Genomic DNA, 23,176 nt, shown 5'->3' with positions numbered 1-23,176 from the left:
TGAGGACGTGCAGTGCGACTCGCGCATGCACAGTAGGGAACCGCGCTTCACCGGCCTTGCGGCTTCACTTTCTGATTCCCTTATTGAAGATGCTGGCGCCTCCACCCAGGAGCCAAGGTCATCACGGGCGCCCTGGACAGATAAGTGTCCATATAGTAAAAGTCAGCAGCTGCAGTATTTGTAGCTGCTGACTTTTTTCTTTATTTTTTTCGGCGGAACTCCGCTTTTAAAATCCTGTGCTGGTAAATTAGACAATTTTTTGTTTTTTCTTTTGTAGCCTGCAGAAAGCCATTTTGTGGGCTGAACCAACATTTCAGAGAAGGCGGCTTATCTGTGTACGAGGAATTAGTGATATCTGTGTGTCTCTGGTTTCTTGTGAATTGATAAGCTGCTTTCTGAGAAGGGGCAGGAGGCGGCTGCTGTTGCTGGACCTGTACTCGCAAGCATCTCCTCAGGCTGTCTAAAGCTGAGTTCAAATATCGGCCTGTTCAGCAGGAACTGGCCAACATTCGGACCAAGTGTATAGCTGTCCTTCAGGCAGAAGCTGGCCTAAGAACTGGCTTTTTTCAAAGGGACATACTGGAAAAACCAGCATCCGATCAGTGCGGCAGCCAATGGCTGTGAGCGCTAATTAGTATTTTCTGGCAGGGGGTAGAGGAGGAAGTCCCCTTCTCAGAACACAAAGGGCACAGCAGGAGAGATTGCTGCACTAATATTGCTTGTTTTAGTACAGCAATTTCTCAGAAGTGTGTACCAGGCATAAGACATTCCATATATTAATCCCTTTTTTTTTTTTTTTCATTCAACCAGAGGGTTGAACGAAAATAATTTGAGTACTTTTCTTTATTTACCCTGCCTGAACTTCCTGGCCCAAGTGAGAATGATGCCGCTTGCCGGGATACTTGTGACTTGCATCCCAAAAGTATTTGGGGCCATCGCGTTGCGCATGTGTGGCGGTGCGTCATCAGGGGGCCCGCTACAAGAAGGTTCCTGATGATGTAAACAAAGAAGATGGCATTGTCGGATTACAACAGACATTGTTGGATTTACTTGATGTGTGTGTGTTTTGAGGGCAATCTAGTGGACAAGGAAGGAGGGAACTGATGTGTTCCTCTTTTTCAGGTGGGAGAGCGATAGAGCCCAGAACTGTAATGTCCACTATTAGTCCAAAAAGCAGACAGGGACATTCTGCAGAACTGCACGCCTTCAAAACTGGCCATACATTATACTATATAATTGAAATTGTTTAGATTTGATCTCATTCTATGCTTTTAGTAAATCTAAAGGAAAATTGTATGAGGGGATTGTGTAATGCAGGGCTGGACAAACCCCAGGTGCCATGTCGCCATGGTGCTCTGCGCGCCCCCTTCCGCTATGTATCCCGCCACTGCTTGCCCATCTGCGGGCTCGGGACCTGTATAGCGGATGCCGCTAGGTAGAGGAGGCGGCAGGAGAGCGGACGCACGTACAAAAGGAAACGTGTGGGGCGCCTATGCCAAAAAAACTTGGATTATGTTGCGTGTCACCGCGCACGCTGAAATGAGAGCAAAAATTCTAGCACCAGACCTCCTTCGTAACACTAAACTGATGACTTAAAGGGGGCTTTTAAAGTGGTAGTAAACTCTGTACAGGAAGTCCCCAAGTTACGAACACAATAGGGACTGTAGGTTTGTTCGTAAGTCGCAACACTGCATTTGTAAGTGTAACTTCCGGTCGAAACACTGCTTTCGTAAGTGTAACGCCCGCCTGTGCATGGATGTGAGATGTTCGGGGCGCTTGTTATGTTATCTGGGGCTCTTCTGGCCATGCAGTACATGTAGTACTGCAGTATGGGATGTGTCCAGAGGTATCCAGGACCAGCGTGGAGCGCAAGTGGCCAGCATTTGAGGGCCGTTCGTAAGTAGGAGTCGTTCGTAACTCGGGGCCGCCTGTACTACCACTTGTACCTACAGGTATTCAGAGTGCATGCAGCCCATGACCTCATTGGCGCATACACTCTGAAGGTCTGGCTTCTGCGCGGGAGTGACGTTATCGTGGCTTCGGCCAATCTCATAGTTGGAGCTTGCGAACCTGGAAGACAGACTGGGGAAGATGTCAGTCCTCTCAGCGGTGACTTTACAGCACTGGAGGGCTTTGTTCCAAGGTAAGTATTTCATAATGTGCTAGTATGTGATGCATACTGGGACATTATGCCATTGCCTTGCAGATTTTTTTTTTTTTTTGCACATTGGTGGTTTACAGCAGCCCTAAAGTGTCGCCTATGGGAAATATAGGGTACTGACCTGTTTAAGGTTTGACATGTTTGATAACGGTTTACTTGGTGCAACCTCGGCTTTTATATTTTACCAAAAAAAAATTGGAAATTTATTGCGTTTTTGTGCCTCCTAAAACCAAGTTTTCATTTTTTTTTTTCATTACCTTTGCGGTAATATTGCGTGACACAAAAAAAATGAAACTACCACTATTTTATTCTCCAGGGTGTCTGCTTTCAGAAAATATATAATATTTGGGGGTTTTATGTAATCTTCGGGCCTAAAGTGATTTTTTTTTTTTTTTTTAAAGTGTGCAAAAACGTCTCTGGCTGTGAAAGGCTTAACCGATAAGTTCACCTTCGGGAACATGTTACATATTCCACCCGTAAGATTTGTTAGGTAAAAAATACTGGCTCCTAACTTTTTCAGCCGTCTCCTAGATTCAAAGCCAATTTGTCAAGCCCTGGTATAATGTAGAGCCTTAGGCGTTTTAAAAACTGTGCAGGAGACTGGAGTTGCCCTTGAACAGGTGCACTTTAAATGACACCATTGGAGCTGCCTGTATCATTAGAGACCAGCAGTTTGTTTGCACTTTTTTTCTGTCCAAACAGAATCCTTAAAATCATCCTTGGTGACCCATCTGTTTCTCTTCATTCTGATCTGTTCCATTGTCTGAACATGATCTCCCAGGGAGAGATAAGCAGCATCAGGTGAGCTGCAAGCAAAGTGTTTAACCTGCGCTGCCTCCCATGCTTGCCGTTCGACCCGAGCGCCTGTTTTTTTCCGATCCAGATTTTGTCTCTGTGCTAATAGCAGTTTCCAGAGAGATAAGAACGTGCGTATTATTTATGCAGCTCACAAAGCAAACACTCTGCAATCTGCTGTGTTTTCCACCACTGTGTGGAGCAGGACAGTCTGTCATCGTGGCAGTGCCCCCCAGCAGAGGGCTGGCTGAACATGGTCACCCGCAGGCTGGATTTGGAGGCAGACATGAGCGGGTCACATCTGCTCGCATGTCCTGTTTTGTGGCAGTGTTTATCTTCTGCTTTTTTTTTTTTTTCCTCCACCACACTGTTTTACATAGTGGGTGTGATTCCTGGTTCATTCACAGAAGTGAGATGATAATCTGCTGTGTAATACTTACTTCCCTTTGACAGCAAGTGACAGAAAACCCCCTCCCACTTGTTCATCCCGAGCAGGGAGTTACAGAAAAAATTATGCAGCCCTAAGCACACAAGACCCCCACCATTTGCAAAAATTACTGAACCTAAAGTGATTGTAAAGTCTTGTTTTTGTTCCTATAAAAATAACAAATGTGTTCTACTTACCTGCATTATGCAGTGGATTTGCACAGAGCAGCCTGGATCCTCCTCTTCTGTGCTCCTGGCCCCTCCCTCCTGTTCAGTGCCCCCACAGCAGGCAGCTTGCTATGGGGGCACCCAAGCGGAATCACAGCTCCGTGTGTCCATTCAGGTTTTTTTAACATCCTGCCAGCGCATCGCCTCAGTGTGAAAGCACGGGAGTCGTTTTTCAGACGCTTTTACAGGCGCTATTTTTTAGCCCAAAAGCGCATGAAAAACGCCCCAATGTGAAAGGGGTCTAAATGCATAGAATGCATTAAGATAAAAAACCTTCTGCCTTTACAACCCCTTTTAAAGTGGAAGTAAAGGCAATTTTTTTGTGCTGACAGACTTGGGTATTTATGACAGAAGAGACCCTGTTAGTCTTTTCTGTCATAAATGCTTCCTTCTGCCTGTCAGCTGTCATTTACAGTGAGCCGTGCATGCAAAGCTAACGGTTACGGCCCTGATCTGTGCCGTGGCGATGTGACTCCCATGCGGGAGTGCCGTTATCGCGGCCCAGCCTGTTGAATGCCCTAGACCCGGAAGGAGGACCGGGAGAAGATGGAAGTGCGGGGGGCCAACTGGATCGATCCCACCGCAGCATTGGAGGGCACCATTTGTCAGTTAAGACTGTCATAATGTACTAATATGCTGTACATACTAGCAACATTATGGCATAACCCACCTGGGGGGCCCTAAAACAAAAATTCAATAGCAGCGTTTACTACCGCTTTAAAGGCTAAGTTCACCTTTTAGAACAGGGATCCTCAAACTACGGCCCTCCAGCTGTTGCAGAACTACACATCCCATGAGGCATTGTAAAACTCTGACATTCAAAGACATGACTAGGCATGATGGGAATTGTAGTTCCTGAACACCTGGAGGGCCGCAGTTTGAAGACCCCTGTTTTAGAACATGTTACACATGTATTTAGGGTGTGACATGTTCCTCTCACACTGTGAACCCCTTCCCTTGTTAGTGTGGCAGATGGACGTGTAGTTCTCAATGGAGTCCACTGACACTTCCTCCAGCTTTCTAACTAAAAGCCCCTACAGAACTACTAGCAGAAAGCTGCAAGATGTGTCTGCAGGAGCCTGACATTGCACCCACAATCCCCTGATTATGGGTGCAGTACTTTGCAATCTCCTGTGGGAAATAACTGCACAATGTTTTTCCTGTGTACCCAAATAAAATATAATTTTTGTCCTACAAATAGAGCTTTCTTTTAGTGGCATTTGATCACCACTGGGTTTTTATTTTTTGCACTATAAACAAAAAAAAGACTAACAATTTTGAAGGAAAAAAAAATTTTTTTTACTTTCTGCTGTAAGGGCCAGTTCACACCATAGAAACGCAGTGTAAATGCATTGCAAGTGCTTTTCTGCATGCGCGTTTTTGATGCAGTCCAGTGCATTTTTCTCCCCCCTCCTTTTTTTTTTAAATTTAACCTTAAATAAGGATGTGCGTTCCAGTGCATTTTTGATGCGTTTTACAGCGTTCCAGTACAGTACAAATGCAGCATGTTCTACTTTTTTTTTTATTTTTTTTCTGGAACTTGTTGGAACTGCCGGCAGTGGTGTGAACTATGCCATGGAAAACCATATAACCTTCACTAAACAGACCCTAATAGACAAATACCAGATGCCAGACTCGGAACACTACCGGTTTGTCCAATTGAAACATTACCTAAACACTTTATCTCGCAAGAGTGATCTGACGACCATGGAATACTTATGTCATAAATATGATAAAATTAAAGGTCATATTTCTGAATTGTATACTATCTTAACACATACTCTGGCTAAACAAGCTTACATGGTCAGGTGGGAGCAAGACCTCCAAGAAAACCTTGAATTGGAGGAATGGCACTCAATTGCCCAAGCAGCTTCCAAATCACTCATTAATACCTCTATCATAGAGGCAAGCTATAAGGTCCTTTTAAGATGGTACATGGTGCCGACCAGGTTGGCTATATATGTCCCAGGAGCTTCTCCAAAGTGCTTTAGAGGTTGTGGGGAAGATGGAACGATTTTCCACATATGGTGGCAATGCCCCAAGGTGCGAAGATTCTGGATAAGGGTCTACAACTTTATCTTTACCCTTACTCAAGTCAGCCTCACTAAATCCCCTAAACATGCCCTACTGGGGCTTAAAGTTGACGCGGCCTCAAAAAACCAGAGAAGGCTTATCCCTTTTATATTTATCTCTGCCAGAATCACTATAGCCAGAAATTGGAGGTTAGCTGTCATCCCATTTGACCAACTTAAGCTCTCCTGGCTCATGATAAATGAAAAAGGCTCTCGGCAGTCTTGAATGACAAATTAGTGGTCTTCGAAAAAGTCTGGGGCGTGGATCAGATACCTGACTGGAGATCCCCGTACGGCTCCGAGCTGAGGAGCCTTTGATTGGCAGGGACCAGAGCTTGGGGTCTCCCCCTCCCCTCCCTCCTTTTCTTTTCTTCTTTTATCTCTATTTTATATCTTTGGGTTTCAAAAGGAGTTTGAGTATTATCTGAGTGCCAAGAAAGAGGTACCCTGTGTTCTTACTCGTATAAACAAACATCAGGTACTCTGCAACTGATATATGTATATATGATCTAAGTCTACATGTTTTGCTATTACTATATCTGATGTGAAAACGCCAATAAAAACATTGAAACGAAAACCATATAACCTACTTTCCATGCGGGTTTTTTTTTTTTTTTTATGCAGAAAAATATGCATGTAGTGTGAACTAGCCCTAAAACATATCCAATAAAAAATGTAAAAAATCTAATTTCTTCATAAATTTAGGGAAATATGTATTCTGCTACATATTTTTGGTTACAAAAATCCCTATAAGTGTATATTGACTGGTTTACGCTAACATTACAGTGTCTACAAACTTTGGGGTATATACTGGAATATATATATATATATATATATATATATATATATATATATATATATATATATATATATATATATATATAATATAATATATATATATATATATATATAATATATATATATATATATATATATATATATATTCTATCTGACGGCGATCAGCGGCTTATAGCAGGACTGACATTTTGTGGGAACCATTGACACTAATACAGTGATCAGTGCACTGTCAATGCACTAATGACAGTGACTGGGAAGGGGTTAAACAACTAGGGCGAAAGGGTTAAATGTGTGCCTAGCCAGTGTTTGTGTACTGTCAGGGATGTGATGGATTTTATTCCCTGCCTTTCAGGGAAAGAAAATCCATCACCTCCCACCTGTCAGGACGGAGCTCTACCTTGTTTACATAGGCAGAGCTCTGCCCTGTGACTCTTCCATATGATCTGCGGGTGCCAGCGGACATCCATTGGCTGGCAATTGCTGATCGGCTTGTGCAAATCACTGACACCGCGCCAGTCCTGAGGAGCTGCGAGCAGGAGTTTATATATATATATATATATATATATATATATATATATATATATATATATATATATATATATATATATATATATATATATCTCACAGAACGGCTGCTCTGTAGCAGTAAATCTATGGGGTGGTCGTCAAGTGTATTTTTCAAAAGACTGCAAATGTTTTGATCGAGAGAAGTGCATTCATTCTAAAATGGAATGTTAAAAGCAAACAAAAATTTAAAGCCCATTCGAATGACAGCAGAATCATTGAATGTACTGAGATTTTTTTGTATGAATATCTATTAATGCTACAATCTACTAGTGTATAACAAGCTTAATTTGCTCTGGAGCCAATTCCTTCTTTTTTTTTTGGGCTATGGCAGAATTCTGCTTAAAACTTTAAAGCTGATTGGCTGAGACAGAGGTTGTGACATCAGCCCGCTTCTCTGACGCCAATCAGAGGAAGCTTTGTATTTATTGCTAGAAAACATCGCTTTCTATGAATGGTTAAGCGCCGCTCAGACACTATTGTTCCATGTATGAGACAGGAACACAGTGCTATGCAGCTGGTAGAGGAGGAATAGTAGGGGCAGGTACCTGCCAGCACAGCTAGTAGAGGAGCAGTAGGACAGGAAGTTAGCTGCTTTTGGGGGAATTTAAGCCAAAACTAAAATGGCATTAAAATATAATTCAATATTTTTCTGCCAGTAACTATTAAAGTCTCTGACAGCCAGCCTGTGTAAACTGTGAGGCATTGCACATTATGAAATCTCCTTCCTACTGATTGTTACAAATCTACACAGATAGTGGATATGACCCTTTAGAAGTATACGGAAAGCATGTGCTAACCACCACAGTGTTGTGTTTAGTGGTGTTTCTTAAATTCTCTTTTGAAGATCTCATGTCTTTGTCATTTGTTCATAGTGCGTAAGTTGTACGCTGTATTATGTTCAGAAGATAGCTTCTTGAGTCAGTGATGATGAATGTTGTAGATGCCTTTGTTGGCTAACCACTTTTATTTTTCTTATTTCCAGAACCGCTAAACAGTCTGAACCCACTTTTTTGGAGAGCTGATTGTTTACACTGAGGCCTCGGTCTTTCCATCACCATGAATGAAGTAATGGTGGTAAAGGAAGGCTGGCTGCAAAAAAGAGGTAAGTGGCAAATGCAAAAAGATATTATGTAAGGATGTACACAGCCTAATAGAAGATCTGTCTGTTCTTGAAACAATGATGAGCGGCAAAACCCAATACCATGCGTAGAATTCCAGCCTAAACCTAACTAGTCCTAAAAATGTTTCCTCCCCCCTCCTAACACCTATGCTGACTAACCTGTGTGAAAAAGATTTATATAATTACATGTTTTCAACCTGGTCTGGTTACAGGATCCCTGTGTCAGGTGGCTGCAGGGAAAGGGGAGAGAGCGTTTGACAATGGCTGTGTATTCCAGAAGTGGTGACGTCACACACAGGCTCCCGTGTCTCAGCCGTTGTCGGAGCTCCCTCCTCTTCCCTACAGCTGACACAGGAGAGCTGGATCATGTGACTGGGCTGAAAATAGGTAAGTATATACATCTTTATACACTGCTTAGTCAGCATAGGAGGGGGGCATTTTTTAAGACTAGTTGAGTTTAGGGTGGCATTAGGTCCACATCTTCTATACAGGTTACAGTTTGCACTGTATAAAGGTATAAATGAAAAGAGGTCTTGTTTTAATGAAAGGTGGTTTAGCATGTAATAAAGATGTCTAAAGCTAGCTGTAGGCATTACAGACAAAAGAGGAAAGAAGGGAGGCGCACCTAAGTGTAGTATTAAATGTGTATTTTAATTGCGCAAAGTAATGCACTTGCACAATAGTAGAATTCAAAGGCATATCTGTGGTACAGGAGGCTCTCCTCGAGGGGTGCCAGCTGTCCGGTTTTCTGGCATCCAGAGATGTCAGAGCCTGTGCAGGATGCTGGATCCAGGCTGCCTGGTGTGGACAGCACCAAGGGAAATGACGTCACCGGTGGGCGGGCCTCGGTGTAGGAAGGACAGGAAGCAAGGCTACACGCTCAGAACATACAGCTCCTTCTACTGGCCTCAGGCAATACAGGCACAATCTCATTGCTCTGAAGTGTTTTCTGGTCATCTCAACAGATTGCCTAAAAAGATCATCTTTCTTTCAGTATAGAAAGGGTTCTTTATAGTTAGTGATACTAAATCTAAAAAAGTTTTTTTGCCTTAATGCATTCCTTGCATTAAGGTAAAAATTGTTTTATATTTCTCTGTCCTCCCCCTATCCCTGTGTGAAGGGGAGAAGGGATCCAGTGCTGTGTGCAGCTGCATCTCTTCTCCCCCTCTTCCTCTTCACACAGAGCCTTGAACAGCAGCAGGAGCCATTGGCTCCTACTGCTGTCAATCAAACGCTGTGAGGAGGGGGCGGGGCTAAGCCCAGCTGTGTGTCTGTGAAATGCAACTCCGTAGACGCACAGATCAGGAGTGAGCAGACACCGTATGCCCCCATAACAAACGGCTTGATATGGGGACACACGAAGAAGAGGAGGAACGATCGTCGGCGAGGGACCCGACAAGGCCACTCTGTGTAATACAATTGCATAGAGCAGGTAAGTAGAAGGTGTTTGTTATAACCTTTAGTAACACTTCAAGTGGCAAAATCTCAGAATGCTTTAGCACATGTCATAGTAATGGAAATTTTAAATGTTTGTATCCAATTTTCCCAGCTCGCACACATCCCTTTACACTTCATGTTGAGCACCTTTGGAGCACTCACAATTTTAAAATACTTTATTGCGGTTTTAAAAGTTTGTCGGTCACTTCAATGGGTGATCTAAATACCCACTAGGAAGGGGCTGGAGCAAGCCTTTTAGGGTTCTAAGTGTTTGTTTAAAATGGTCTCAGGGATCCTAGGGTGCTTGTAAAGATATATAACAGGAATATGCAATTAGCGGACCTCCAGTTGTTGCAAAACTGCAAGTCCCATCATGCCTCTGGGTGTCATGCTTGTGGCTGTCAGAGTCTTGTTATGCCTCATGGGACTTGTAGTTCTGCAACAGCTGGAGGTCCGCTAATTGCATATCCCTGATATATAACATTATGTCGGATACTGCTAGATACATTGATCATGTTGACATTTAGCAACTTAAATTCAACTTGAGGCTAGGTTCACACCTATGCGTTTTCAGTGCATTTTCAGATTTGTAGAAAGGCACTACAGTCCATTTTTAACAAGGTTTCCTATGGGTAGTGTTCACACCTGTGCATTTTCAACTGTTTTTTGGAAAGGGTCAAGGACTTTTATGCCTGCAGCAGGTTGCATTTTTGGTTCAATAGACTTTAACAAAAAAAAAAAAATGCAAAACGCATTAAAAAGTGTCAAAAATGCAAAGCACAACGCACCAGGAAAACGCATCATCCGCAACCTGCATAGGTGTGAACCTAGCTTAAAGGTGTACTAAAACCTCAACCTGTCAGCCATCTAAAATGTGAAAGTCCTGATTAGGAGCATGCACCGCAAGATACCTGCTACTACCTTCATTGGCATACATATTGGGACCTGCGCACAGTGGTATCGGGGGAGAAAAGACCCCATGGCATGTGTTCCTAATGCTTGTGGCAGGTCAACTGTGTTCTTCAATGTGCCCACCCTTAACAAGACATAAGCTTCTCACCACATCGTGTTAATTTGACATTGACACTACACCCCCCTTCACCTGGGACTGTTGGATGCCATTAGTATTTCTAGATCTGCCTTGAATGTGCTTCTGAAAGGCAGACCCTGTTCAATTTCTAAAGAAATGTTCTGTTGTTTTTTTTCTGGTTTTGTTTTTTCCCTTCTAAAAAAGAGACCTCTATTTGCACTCATGACATTTAGATAAGGATTGTGGAATGTTATGTAACATTTAGTTTTACGTTGCAACATTATATATTGTTGATTCATCATGACATTTAGGCCTCAAGACCACTGGACGTTATAAAAAAAAAAAGCCAGTAACGTTGGCTGCAGCTGTAGAATGCATTTTTCAGCGTTTTTGCAGTAATGTTTTTTTTTTTTTTTTTTTTTTTAGCTGTAGCATTTTAACTTTTTTAACAAAATGATACTCCCACGAAAGCTTATGGCTCAAAAACGCTGAATAGCTGCGGTTTACGGCGTTAATCTTTTTTCAGCGTTAGCGTTTTTACGGCTGAAAAACTCCTCTTAAGGGCCGTTTCACACTGCTGCGAATTCTATTGCGAATTTGAGCCGTTGCGATCGCTCAAATTCGCAAGTCATTTAAATAACATAGTTTTCCATTAGTGCCATTCACTTCAATGCGTTGCGAATCTAAGCTGCGTACAAAAAGGGACCTGTGCGAGTTTGATCTGTGTGCGAGGCGAATTCAATGCAATATTTTCCGTCGAATTGCCAGAACACATAAATCGCAACGCAATCGGATCAAATTCGTGCAAAATTCGCACCGCAGCTGTGTGAACCGGCCCTTAAACCCACTAGTTTTGGGATTTTTTTCCAGCCAGAAAATGCCCCTGCCAAAAACTGTTAACAGCCTATGTGTACATGGATACATAGGATAACATACATAGGATAACATGCTCGAGAGTTTTTTGGCTGCAGAAAAAAAAAACGTCTGAAGCCACAAACAGCAGCTGTAAAAAAAGTCCAGTGTGCATGAGGCCTTAAACTCTGTGTGTTATCTGTGTCATTTGCTGGGGATGGGACTTGGCTCCAGCAAACAGCAAATCTAAAGCTGGGCATATAGTAGTCTATTTTTGAACAAAAACTTTAATATTAAAGCTCCGCTTATCTGCCTTTTCACCCCTTCTGCTGCCTCATTTGGCACCTTTTGGGGGAGATGAAGGAGCGGGTACCTGGTTTTGACAGGTATCCACTCCCACTTCTGGGTGAGTTCGCTGCGGCAAACTCAACCAGAAGTTCGCCCCCCCCCCCCCCCCCCCTCCCCGCCACCAGGCCATTCAAAAAGCGCAGCGCGCTTGGCACATGCGCAGTAGGGAACCTGGCTGCTGTGAAGCTGCAAGGGAAACTGGTAGTGAAGCCTCAGCCAAGATGGTGGCAGCACCCGAGAGCTTATTGAAAAATCAGCTTGGGTGAGGACACCACTGGATTCAAGGACAGGTAAGTGTCCTATTATTAAAAGTCAAAAGCTACAGTATTTGTAGCTGCTGACTTTTATTTTTTTCTGGTGGAGCCTGGAGCTCCGCTTTTAAAGTGGAGGGCCACCCTAAAATAAAAAAGTGCATCAATATTTAAAAAAAAATAAAAAAAAAAAAAAACATTTAAAAAAAAAAAAAAATTTACTTACCTGAAATCCCTGTTGCTAGGCAGTCTTCCTAATCTGCCTCTTCCTATTCCGCGGTGCTTCCTCCTCTTCGGCGAGCGGCCCCATTGCCTTCTGGGACGTGTGTGTGTCCCAGAAACCAACGGGGCCATTCACAAAGCACCGCGCGCATGCGCAGTATGAAAACTGGCAGTGAAGCCGCACGGCTTCACTGCCTGTTTCCTTTAGTTAGGATGGCGGTGCCGACAGCTGATCCAGTAGACGGATCGGCCTCGGGGGGGCCGACATCGCGGGCTTGCTGGACAGGTAAGTGTCCTTATTACAGTGTTTGTAGCTGCTGACTTTTAAAAATGGCCGGAACACCACTTTAAGGACTTTCATTTGTTTTTTTGAATTGTTTGTGGGGTAAGATCGATTGTTCATTTTCTAGTGACGATAAAATTTGAAGTAGCAGAATGTGTTAACAGTGTTGTGTGGGAAATTCCATTCATTACAAAATTGAATGTTAAAAGCAGAATTTCCAACTATATTCATCAAGCCATCGAATATATTCCAGAATTTATATATGAATCTTCATACACTTTTGTATGAATTTTTGTTTGAAAATCTTCTAGAGTATACCCAGCTTTAGGGTTCACTGCAGGGGTAGGTTGGCCTAAATCTGGGAAATCAGGCCTCCTGCACTCTGGTTTCTTGTAAATGCTGTTTATCCTGACAAGAGATGTTCAGCGTTCTAAACTCACCTAAGCTGCATTTTTTTCAAACCAGTTTAGCAGTGTTTTCAGTTTCGGTGTTTTATTTCATCGGCCAAAATTTATTCTGGCCATTGAAATAAATGAAAGCTGAAGCACTAAATCTGCCTAGAGTTTAGGCGCATTTAACGGCATTCGTTGTTTTGTGTGGTCAAAATTCCCTCTCTGGAACACGATTTTTAGAGCCTTTTAGAAAACATCCTCCAAACTCCCCTGATACTAAACTGATAAAAACATGTGTGCATGGACTCAGGATAACATTAGGGGAGTTCAAGGACAGAAGGAAAAAAAAATGCCTAAACTCTCAAAAACGTGAGTTTAAAATTTAACTAAGGGCAAACCTTTTTTTTGTTTTGGAAAGAGTTGAGGGGGATTAGAAGGCCTGTCAGTTTTTATTGCTGTCTGTGTCCCCATTAGGGAGATTCAGCCTCTCTATTTCTTCTGTTTAGTATTATCATTGAAAGTGAAAATAAAGAAAATCGCAAATTTTGGGTTGTCCCCTGAAAAGTAGTAGAGGGGAAATTTTCCAATGGGGGCGCCAGTTCTGGTGATCTGGGGGGGCAAAGAATTCCTTTTAGGCTCCATGCACACTGGCATTTTTTGTAAGCTCCTAGATCAGTGGTTCTCAACTCCAGTCCCCAGGATCCACCAACAGGCCAGATTTTAGGTATTACCTTGGGGAGATGCAGACTAGAATACTGCAATCACTGAGCAGCAAATGATATCATCTGTGATGTATTTCAGTTATCTTGCAAACCTGGCCTGTTAGTGGGTCCTGAGGACAGGAGTTGAAAACCACTGTCCTAGAAGCTGTTATTAGCATTTTTTATTCTGCTCCTAGAAGCTAAATAGTGTTCTTCTATGGGGTTTATTTACTAAAGCTAGAGAGTGCAAAATCAGTCACACTTCTGCAGAGAAACCAATCAGCAATGAGGTTTTATTGCTAAAGCTTAAAGTGGAGTTCCACCCACTTTTACAATTCTTCACCATCCCTCACTAAACTGTACACTGTAAACAAATTGGATATTTTTTAATTTTTTTTCTCAGCACCTACTGTATATCTGCTGTATTCATTTTTCACTTCCTCCTCCCTGGCCGCGGCCCATCACAACATTTCCTGTTTGCACTGCCTTCTGGGAAGGGGCAGCAACTTCCTTTTGAAACTGCCGTTGCTATGGAAACCTGAGCTGAAATCTATTACACTGCTTGTGCTGCACTGAGCATGTGCGAGATCTGCAAGGATGAGATCCAGGAAGAAATACAGTCTGGCTTCAAATGCCCACACTTAAGATGGCCACGGCCTGCTGTAAGTTTATAGAATAACAAACTACTGCTATAAACTAACAAAACAGGCCTTAGTTTACAGACTAACTTTACTAGAATACATTAAGCTTGTGTATTATAGCGGTATTTTTATTTAAAAAGTATAATTTCGGCCGGAACACCACTTTAATTAAACAGGCTGAGGTTAGAATCTGATTGGTTTCTCTGCAGAAGTGTGACTGATCTTACAATCGCTATCTTTAGTAAATAAACCCCAATGTGTCCATGCACACTACTGTAGGCTATTGGCCTATACGTTTCTTGGAGTGTTTCCTAAACGCTGCTATAACGCTATTACCAAAGTTTTTGTCCGGCGTTTTTTTTTTTTTTTTCCAGTGTTGTTTTTTTTTTTTTTTTTTAGCTTAAAAAAAAAAATGCTAGTGTGCATGGAGCCTAAATTTGCAGGGGTTTCCTCTCACTTCTTGTTTGGCTATGGGACAGGAAGTGAAGGGAAATCTTCCCAGCAGGGCACAGATGGCAAAAAAAAAAAAATTACGGCTAATAACCACCCTCCCTTGCTCTTTCCAAAATTTCAATGCAGTAAGATAAAAAGCCTTCTGTGTGCAGCAGCCACCCTAATGCTTACCTTAGCCCCATCTCTCTCAACCAATGTCCACGACTCCCTCGGCCGTCCGGGACTCTGCTTCCTGATTGGCTGAGACACCGCAGCACCGCTATTGGCTCCCGCTGCTGTTAATCAAAGTCAGTTAGCCAGTCAGGAAAGAGAGGGGAGGGGGGCGAATCGCAGCTCCGTGTCTGGATACACTGAGCTGCAGCTTGGCTCAGGTGCCCCCATAGCAAGCTGCTTGATGTGGGGGCACTTGACAGGATGGAGGGGCCAGAAGCAGTGAAGAGGGACCCAAGAAGAGGATCCAGGCTGCCCTGTGCATATCCACTGTACAGAGCAGTTAGGCATAACATGAAAGAGAGACTGTACAATCACTTTAACACCAGCCATGTGCATGAGGCCTAAATCTAACAAACTTGTGTTAGGCCCCTTTCACACTGGGGTGCTTTGCAGGCGCTACAGCGCTAAAAAATAGCGCCTGCAAAGCGCCCTGAAACAGCCGCTGCTGTGTCCTGCAAGCAGCATCTTTGGAGCGGTGAAGGAGCGATGTATACACACTGCTCCTTCACTGCTCCTGCCTATTCAAATCAATGGGACAGCGTGGCTATACCACTGTGCAGGCGGTTTTAACACTTTTTCGGCCGCTAGCGGGGGTTAAAACCGCCCTGCTAGTGGCCGAATAGCTCTGGTAAAGCGGCACTTAAAATAGCGCCGTTTTACCGCCGGCGCCCAAGTGTGAAAGGGGCTTTAGAGCAGGGCAGACACAGGAAGATGGGTCAGATCTCAGCAGATTGAAATGTGCCTGTTTTGACCTTACAAATCTGCATTCTGTTTTTTCTGTGACAGTTGGATTGTACAATCAGATTTTTCATGTGCATTGGGTAGTCTTCCAGTATTTTACATATAATCCCCAATGGATTGTGGTGTGTGTGTGTGGTCTTTAATGTTGTACCTGGAGTTGTTGTTATGTAAACATTGGGAGACATTGGTCAAGCAAATTGGCAACACAGTTGGTCACAAACCAGTCTACTACTCCTTCAGCAAAGTCTCTGGGACAGGTTTAGTTGGTTTTGTGACCCTAGCAGCAGTTTGCAAAGATCTATGACAGGTTTTCACACCAAAAAGACACACCGTTAAGAAGTGGTCAGGGTCTGGGGTCGGGTCCTATTCTGTTGCAGTGCTAGTTTAGAGCAGCTGAGGAAGGAATTTGACTCCAACTGTAACCTTGTAATAAATCTGTCACACAATCCATCTTGTGGAGCCTGTTTAGCATCACCATAATTGATTGAGAATTGTCCCCCCCCCCCACAGTATTTTGTAGTCAAGAAGTATAAAAATAGGAGGGCAAGGCCTCGTTCACACCAACGTATACATCCGTGTGAGGCTGTTTGCCTGCACAGGTATGAAACACCTTTGCATCATCTGTGTGCAGGCAGTCCCATTCATGTCAATTGGGATTCAGAGGCTGCATGGACACAGACATCTGTGTGGGTGTGTGCCTCTGAACTTACACGGTCTATGTATGGGGGCATGGTCTATGTATGGGGGCATGTGCTCGTGCCCACACAGATGTCAAATTGGGAGCAGCAGTCACATCCCAATTGACGTTAACCACCTCCCGCCCATGCTATCGCCAAATTATGTGCGGACTCGCATTGCCGGTAGGGCGTTTATGGCCGTGATCGCGTTTCCTGCGTGCCCCTTGCGGCGTGCATCAGGAGGAATCTGTGATCGCTGTGTACTTTTAAACACAGCTGATCACCGATCGAGTGAAGAGCCACATCACAGTCGATCTTTACCATGTGACCAGCTGTGTTCAATCACAACCTAAACAGGATTTGCAGGTTATTGGCAATCCTCTCCTTACACTGATGGTGGGTGAGGAGAGCCGGTAATCGGCAAATCCACACAGGGGACATCTACACTGATAATAGGGGCTGCACGGATGATCAGGACACTGATCAGTGCCCATCTGTGCCGCCTATCAGTGCAGCCTTATCAGCTCACATCAGGGAAGGAGAAAAATGATTTAGAAAATGTTAAACAGAATCTATAACCTTCTATTTTTTTTTTTTTTTTTTTCAAAAAGTTTTGGCCTGATCTTTGTTTCTTTAGCAAAAAATTAAAAAACCCAACTGTGGTTAAATACCACGAAAAGAAAGCTTCAACTGTCTCCAAAAATTTAGTTTGGCTACAGCGCTGCATGACCGCGCAATTGTTATTCAAAATGCGACAGCTAAAAATTGGCCTGAGCTGGAAGGGAGTGAAAGTGCCCGGTAGGCAAGTGGTTAATTAGGCTGCCTGCATGCAGATGCCCATGAACAGGTTTGCATCCTGTGCTGGCAAACCAGTTTCATAAAGCAGTTATAAAAGTCCTTTTTTTTTTTTTTTTTTTTCTTAAAAATAACCACTTTACGCCTGTGTGAATGAGGTCCAAGACCAGCAAATGTTCAGCTGATTTTTTTTTTTTTCAGTAAGCAAACAATGGCTTTCCCACATACCTTGTCAAATATTGCAACCTCTCAACCTTTGCAACATCTTTAAACGACGTCCTTTCCTAACCAATGAAATTTCAAAGCTCCTGATTCACTCCCTGGTTATCTCTCGCATCGACTACTGCAACTCCCTCCTCATTGGCTTACCTTTAAATAGGCTATTCCCCTTCAGTCCATCATGAATGCTGCTCCCAGACTCATCCACATTACTAACTGCTCAGCAACTGCTACCCCCCTCTCTGCCAATCCCTCCATTGGCTGCCACTCGCCCAACGAATTAAATTCAAAATACGAACAATAACTTACAAAGCCATCCACAACTCTGCCCCCAGCTACATCACTAACCTAATCTCAAAATACCAACCTAATCGTCCTCTTCGTTCCTCCCCAGACCTCCTGCTCTCTAGCTCCCAAATCACCTCCTCACATGCTCACCCACAGGACTTCTCCCAAGCCTCTCTCATCCTCTGGAATTCCCTACCCCAATCTGTCAGACTATCTCAAAATCTATCCACTTTTAGGCGATTACTGAAAAGTTCTCTCTTCAGAGAAGACTTTCCTGCCTCCACGTAACAACTGTACTTTCATTTTCTTCATTGGTCATCCACCACAGGTTTTTTTTTTACCCTTTTTGTATCACTTGACCCCTCCCTCGTAGACTGTAAGCTCTAATGAGTAGAGCCCTCTTATTCTTCCTGTATTGAGTTGTATTGTAATTGTACGGTCTGCCCTCATGTTGTAAAGCTCTATGCAAACTGTTGGCACTTTATAAATCCTGTATAATATATAATGCAGTGAAAATCTCATTTCTGGAGGTAGCCTGCTCTTCTCTCTTACTAAGGGCATTTCAGTGACTAACAGGTGCTGCAATATCAATGTGTGCTCTGAAAGAATCGGCCATTTTACATTTGGAAGAATAAATTGCAGCTTTAAAATAAAACCTATTCACAGATCTAAGTTGTCGGCTAGAAGCAGGAATCCTTGTTAACACGACACGCTGTGTGCGGTGGCCGTGGTCTTTGTCAGCAGCCATTGACTAGAAGATCGCCCTCTATAGTCTGTGCTCCAGGGCATCCTGTGATTTTCTATAACCCTGGCTGACCTCTCCGCATTCCTAAAATGCCATAAGCGCAATCCTAATAAACACACCACCTTACTCCAGAGGCCCCTGAAATTCCCCCACCGCCTTACAGAGCCACAACTGCATTGTAGCAAAGGGCCTCCTGTTAAGGGTGTCCGAATCCATCGGTTTGCTCCTAGCAACCATTGCTTCCTTTTACATTTTAAATCTACAATGGACTAATGAGAGAGAGAATTGGATTGGTTGTTACGTGTAAAACAGGCCATGCATGTGGCGATCTGATTGTTCAGTCAGATGGTGTGACCCCCCCCCCCCCCCCTCCACTAATTTATCTGTGTATTGGGAACGCACACTCAGATTTATAGATGTCCTGCACTCACATATTCCTTTTAAAGTGTGTTTTGCTTATTCGGGACAAAGCAAGAGATTTACTTTAATGCCGGCCCCACCAGCAGCCTATACTGGTTTTCTGCACCACTCTGTTCACACCCCGGGAGTAAAGAGTTATTCCCCGTGTAAGCTCTAAGTCACCAGTCACACAGCGGAGGGTTCTCTCCCTGCCACGTGGTGCCTGAGCATCCCATTGCCAAGCACCAGCTCCAGAGGGAGGAGGGGGAAGTTCATCACATGTTCCACATATCTGGAAATTCTGGGTATTTTCCGTTGCTTCTGGGGGGCCACTAGCAAAGGGAAGGCAAACATAAGCTCCCGTAGAGGCTGCTGGTAAAACAAACTTTGTTGTCTTGTCCTTAATAGGCAAATCATGGGTTTTCTATCGCCCATTTTAATCTTCTAAAAGGCAAGTCATGCTTTTTGGCTGGCAATACTTTTTTTGTTTTCTGTGTAGCCTGCAGATTCCTTACAGATCCCTCCAGCCACACTATACAGCGTGGATGGATGAATCTCCCTCTGCGGCCAATCTATTCTGACAACTGGGGCTGGTGGCTGAATTTGATTGGAGGCAGCTGCTCAGCTGACCATTATATGCCTGGCTCCTTTGATTTTTTTTTTAATTTTTGCAGTTGAAGGATGTCGGGCGAGAGGGGGTCAGTAGGGCCACCCACAAAACAAATTTTGGCCACTTTATCAGGACCCGCTGAAATGCAATCAGTGTATGGTCAGCTCTGTCAGAGTCCGGGCTTTGACCTTTTTACTTCTCAGAAACCACCTCCCTGTGCCTCTCTGATCCTAGTTTCACTGGGGGGGGGGGGGGGGGGTGTATTTTTTTTTTTTTTTTTTAAGTAAGGGCTTAACTTTACAAATTTTGGAACTTTAAGGGGTTGTAAATTCAAAAGGTTTTTTTTATCTTAACGCATTCTGTGTTTATTAAGATTAAAAAAAAAGCCTTCTGTGTGCAGCAGCCCCCTTCAGCCCTGAGGTCCCTCTCTGTCCAGCGATGTCCACGAGCATCTCAGCCCTCCGAGATTCTCCCTCCTGATTGGCTGAGACACAACAGAGGCTGCTGTCAGTCAAAGCCAGCTAGCCAATCAGGAGAGAGAGGGGGTGGGGCCAGGCCGGGCCTGGTGTCTGAATGGACACAGGGAGCTGTGGCTCGGGTGCCCCCCATAGCGAACTGCTTGCTGTGGGGGCACTGAACAGGGGGCCAGGGTCACAGAAGAGGGACCCGAGAAGAGGAGGGTCCAGGCTGCTCTGTGCAAATCCAATGCAACAGAGCAGGTAAGTAGAACATGTTTGTTATTTTTATTTTATAGGGAAAAAAACAAGACTTTACAATCACTTTATGCCCTGCCAACTCTTGTCTACTAAGGCCCCTTTCACACAAGTGGACCGATGTCAATTTTTCAGGCGGACCCGATCAGACCACCCATTGACCTCTATAAAGCAGTGGATGTCACTTGCCGACATCCGATCAGGTCCGTTAAAAACAGACGGGTGGGGATCTGACAGATCGGATGGAAACTGACGGGGCCTGTTTTTTCACGCGCCCGCCCATAGAGGAGAGCGGTCTGTGTCCATGTCCGCTCCGCTGATGCTGAACCTGTCATCTGCCTGATCAGTGGAGAGATCCCCCCTGCTGAGCAGTTGGATCCGCTGACGGAGTCCGCTCATCTGAAAGAGGCCTAAAATACATCAGTGGCCAGTAAGAATACATTTTATCAGGTAGGTAGATGGTATGTGTGCGGCCTGTCGGTGTAGCTTAGCCACAAAGTGGGGAGCCCTTGCGCTGGCCATACATGGGATTCACAGGAATCAGCCAATCAAAACAAATTGACTCGGGCAGAAAAAAAACAGCCGGTGACTGCAGCCATTCAGAAGGTCTCCTGTTTTGCAAGCTCAATATCCCCCCCCAACACAAATGACATTATGCCATTTGTAAACCAACAGGTCACCCATGGGGGGGGGGGGGGAGACAAAACTCTCGGTCCTGGTCTTTGATGCTTCTGAGAGGCATGGGTGATGACAGCATGTGCCACTGCTGTCTCCTGAAATAGCTGGGCACTCCTGTGAGAATGCTTTTTCGCAGTGGGCTTGGATACTTGCAGGGCTTTGGGCACCCTACTCTGTCTGGGCAGAGGTAAGTGTTTTTCAGGGTTTTTTTTTTTTCCTTTCCAGGCTTTGTTGGGGGGGGGGGGGGGGGGCGTGTTATTGGGGAAACTGGACAGAGGGACTTGCAAATAAGCAGACCTTCTGTTTGGCATGGAAGGTCTGCTTTAATGACTGTAAATGGCTTTTGAACTTGCAGACATGATCTGACAACGAATGGGGCTTAAAGTGTTACTAAACCCAGGAGCCTGCATTCACTATATCTGGTCACCTACAGTACACAGAGCATGAAAATGCAATTATTTTACTAAATATAAACTAACTACCTTTTCTCATTAGCAGTATATAGCAGTCTTGTGACTTCTATCGATGTCTGGTTAAAGCTTGTAGGAGGAGTTTTCATTTTCCTCTGACTTTTTTCTTTGAGGCTGGACAGTGCTGATTGGCCCTGAGCTGATTCCATGCACCCTCAAAAAAAAAAAAACAAAAAAAAAAAACTGTAGCAATACACACCAAACTGAGCATGTGCAGAGTGCTCCTAAGGCATCAGGAGATGGATTGGGGACTGTGGAAGAAGGGGCGGATCAGAGAAGACAGGATCAAACAACCTTTTTACACAATGCAGAGGGTTAACCCCTTAGGTTCCACAGTGAGTATGACGAGCATGCTTTACTCGTTTACAGAGTGATTTTACTGTTGTGGGTTTAGTAACACTTTTAACTTCAAAAAATGTTTGATTTAGGGAGGCAGTTTGCACTAGCAATTGTTCGGGAAACTCATGGAGAAACCATAAGTGTTAAGTTGATCACAGAAATTGTTGTTTTTCTGTGTTTTTAGTTTTTATTTGTCTATCTGCAGACAATAGCAGAGTCCCCTGTGTCTGAGACTAATGAGCTTCCTAGAAAGAAAGGGATGGATTAAGAGGATTATCCTCCTTTGTGTAAGGCCCTATCTTTGCACCTCCTCTGTAGTGTTTTGCATGGGGGAGGGTAAAACGCAAACAGAATCTTTCCACGTTTACATTGTGGAAACGAAAAGCGCTTTATGGGCCAGAGAACAGGACAGATTGAGAGGAGAGTGGACCTCTCTGGAATACATTTCCTATCGTGAATCTTCTTAGCGGAGCTCCTGAGCTCTCATGTGTGATGATTTCATCCATTATTAGTGATGAAAGGCCTGTGTCTTGCTTGTTCCTCTCTGGAGCCTTGTGCAGTACTAATTGCAACATGCATGGTGATGTTATCTGCTGCCACCTTCTCTTCTGTACACTCCGGAGGGGCCATGTCACTTCCTCTCCCGCCTGTAAACAATAGTAAACAGTAAGTGATGGCTCCTGTCAGCATCTGCAGTAGCAGCAAGCTGTATGTTTTTTTTTTTTTTTTTTTTTTTTCCTTTTCACGCTCGGCCTAAAAATAACTTTGCTTATAAAGATAGGTACTCTCCTGTCACACAAGGTCTTTGGGTTTACACTGGCCAGAGAGACGCCGGCTGCAGCTCAGTGTCTTTAGTTTTCATTCTGATGTTTATCGATTGATCCTTTCTGCCCTGCTAGCTAAATTTCTATAATATATATTTTTTTAAGTGTCATCTTCTGAATGGTTCTGAGCTAGTGAAAATGTTATCCAGTGTGTTCCAGTGCAGCTTTCCCATACGCACAGGAGCATGAGAAGGAAGTTGCACAAGCCAATGCGTTCCTTTTCCTCAGGCACTCCCCCCACCGACTACCCACCTGTCCGTTTTTCAGAGGGACTTGTTGGGACCACCCATTGTTCTCTATGGGGAGCCAGATGTAAATGGTCTCCTCCCACTAGTACAAATGATGGGGCACGATTCCTCCCACTAGTACAAATGATGGGGCACGATTCCTCCCACTAGTACAAATGATGGGGCACGATTCCTCCCACTAGTACAAATGATGGGGCACGATTCCTCCCACTAGTACAAATGATGGGGCACGATTCCTCCCACTAGTACAAATGATGGGGCACGATTCCTCCCACTAGTACAAATGATGGGGCACGATTCCTCCCACTAGTACAAATGATGGGGCACGATTCCTCCCACTAGTACAAATGATGGGGCACGATTCCTCCCACTAGTACAAATGATGGGGCACGATTCCTCCCACTAGTACAAATGATGGGGCACGATTCCTCCCACTAGTA

The 23,176-nt window shown here is 44.1% G+C and overlaps 1 protein-coding gene across 1 annotated transcript in view; it reads left to right on the top strand.

The window, feature by feature from the left end:
• AKT2 (AKT serine/threonine kinase 2) overlaps positions 1-23,176 on the top strand; it is a 78,057-nt gene that overhangs the window by 14,880 nt on the left and 40,001 nt on the right. Inside the window, exon 2 of the mRNA XM_073598499.1 lies at positions 8,030-8,149. Within this exon, the coding sequence (XP_073454600.1) occupies positions 8,104-8,149 (46 nt within the window). The 5' untranslated portion in view covers positions 8,030-8,103. The remainder of the gene's footprint in view (positions 1-8,029; positions 8,150-23,176) is intronic.

This window comes from Aquarana catesbeiana, linkage group LG09 (assembly GCF_042186555.1).
Source record: "Aquarana catesbeiana isolate 2022-GZ linkage group LG09, ASM4218655v1, whole genome shotgun sequence".
In the NCBI taxonomy this organism is placed as follows: domain Eukaryota; kingdom Metazoa; phylum Chordata; class Amphibia; order Anura; family Ranidae; genus Aquarana; species Aquarana catesbeiana.
The sequence above is the reverse complement of the archived record's forward strand: the minus strand, read 5'-3'. Positions and strand labels throughout refer to the sequence as shown.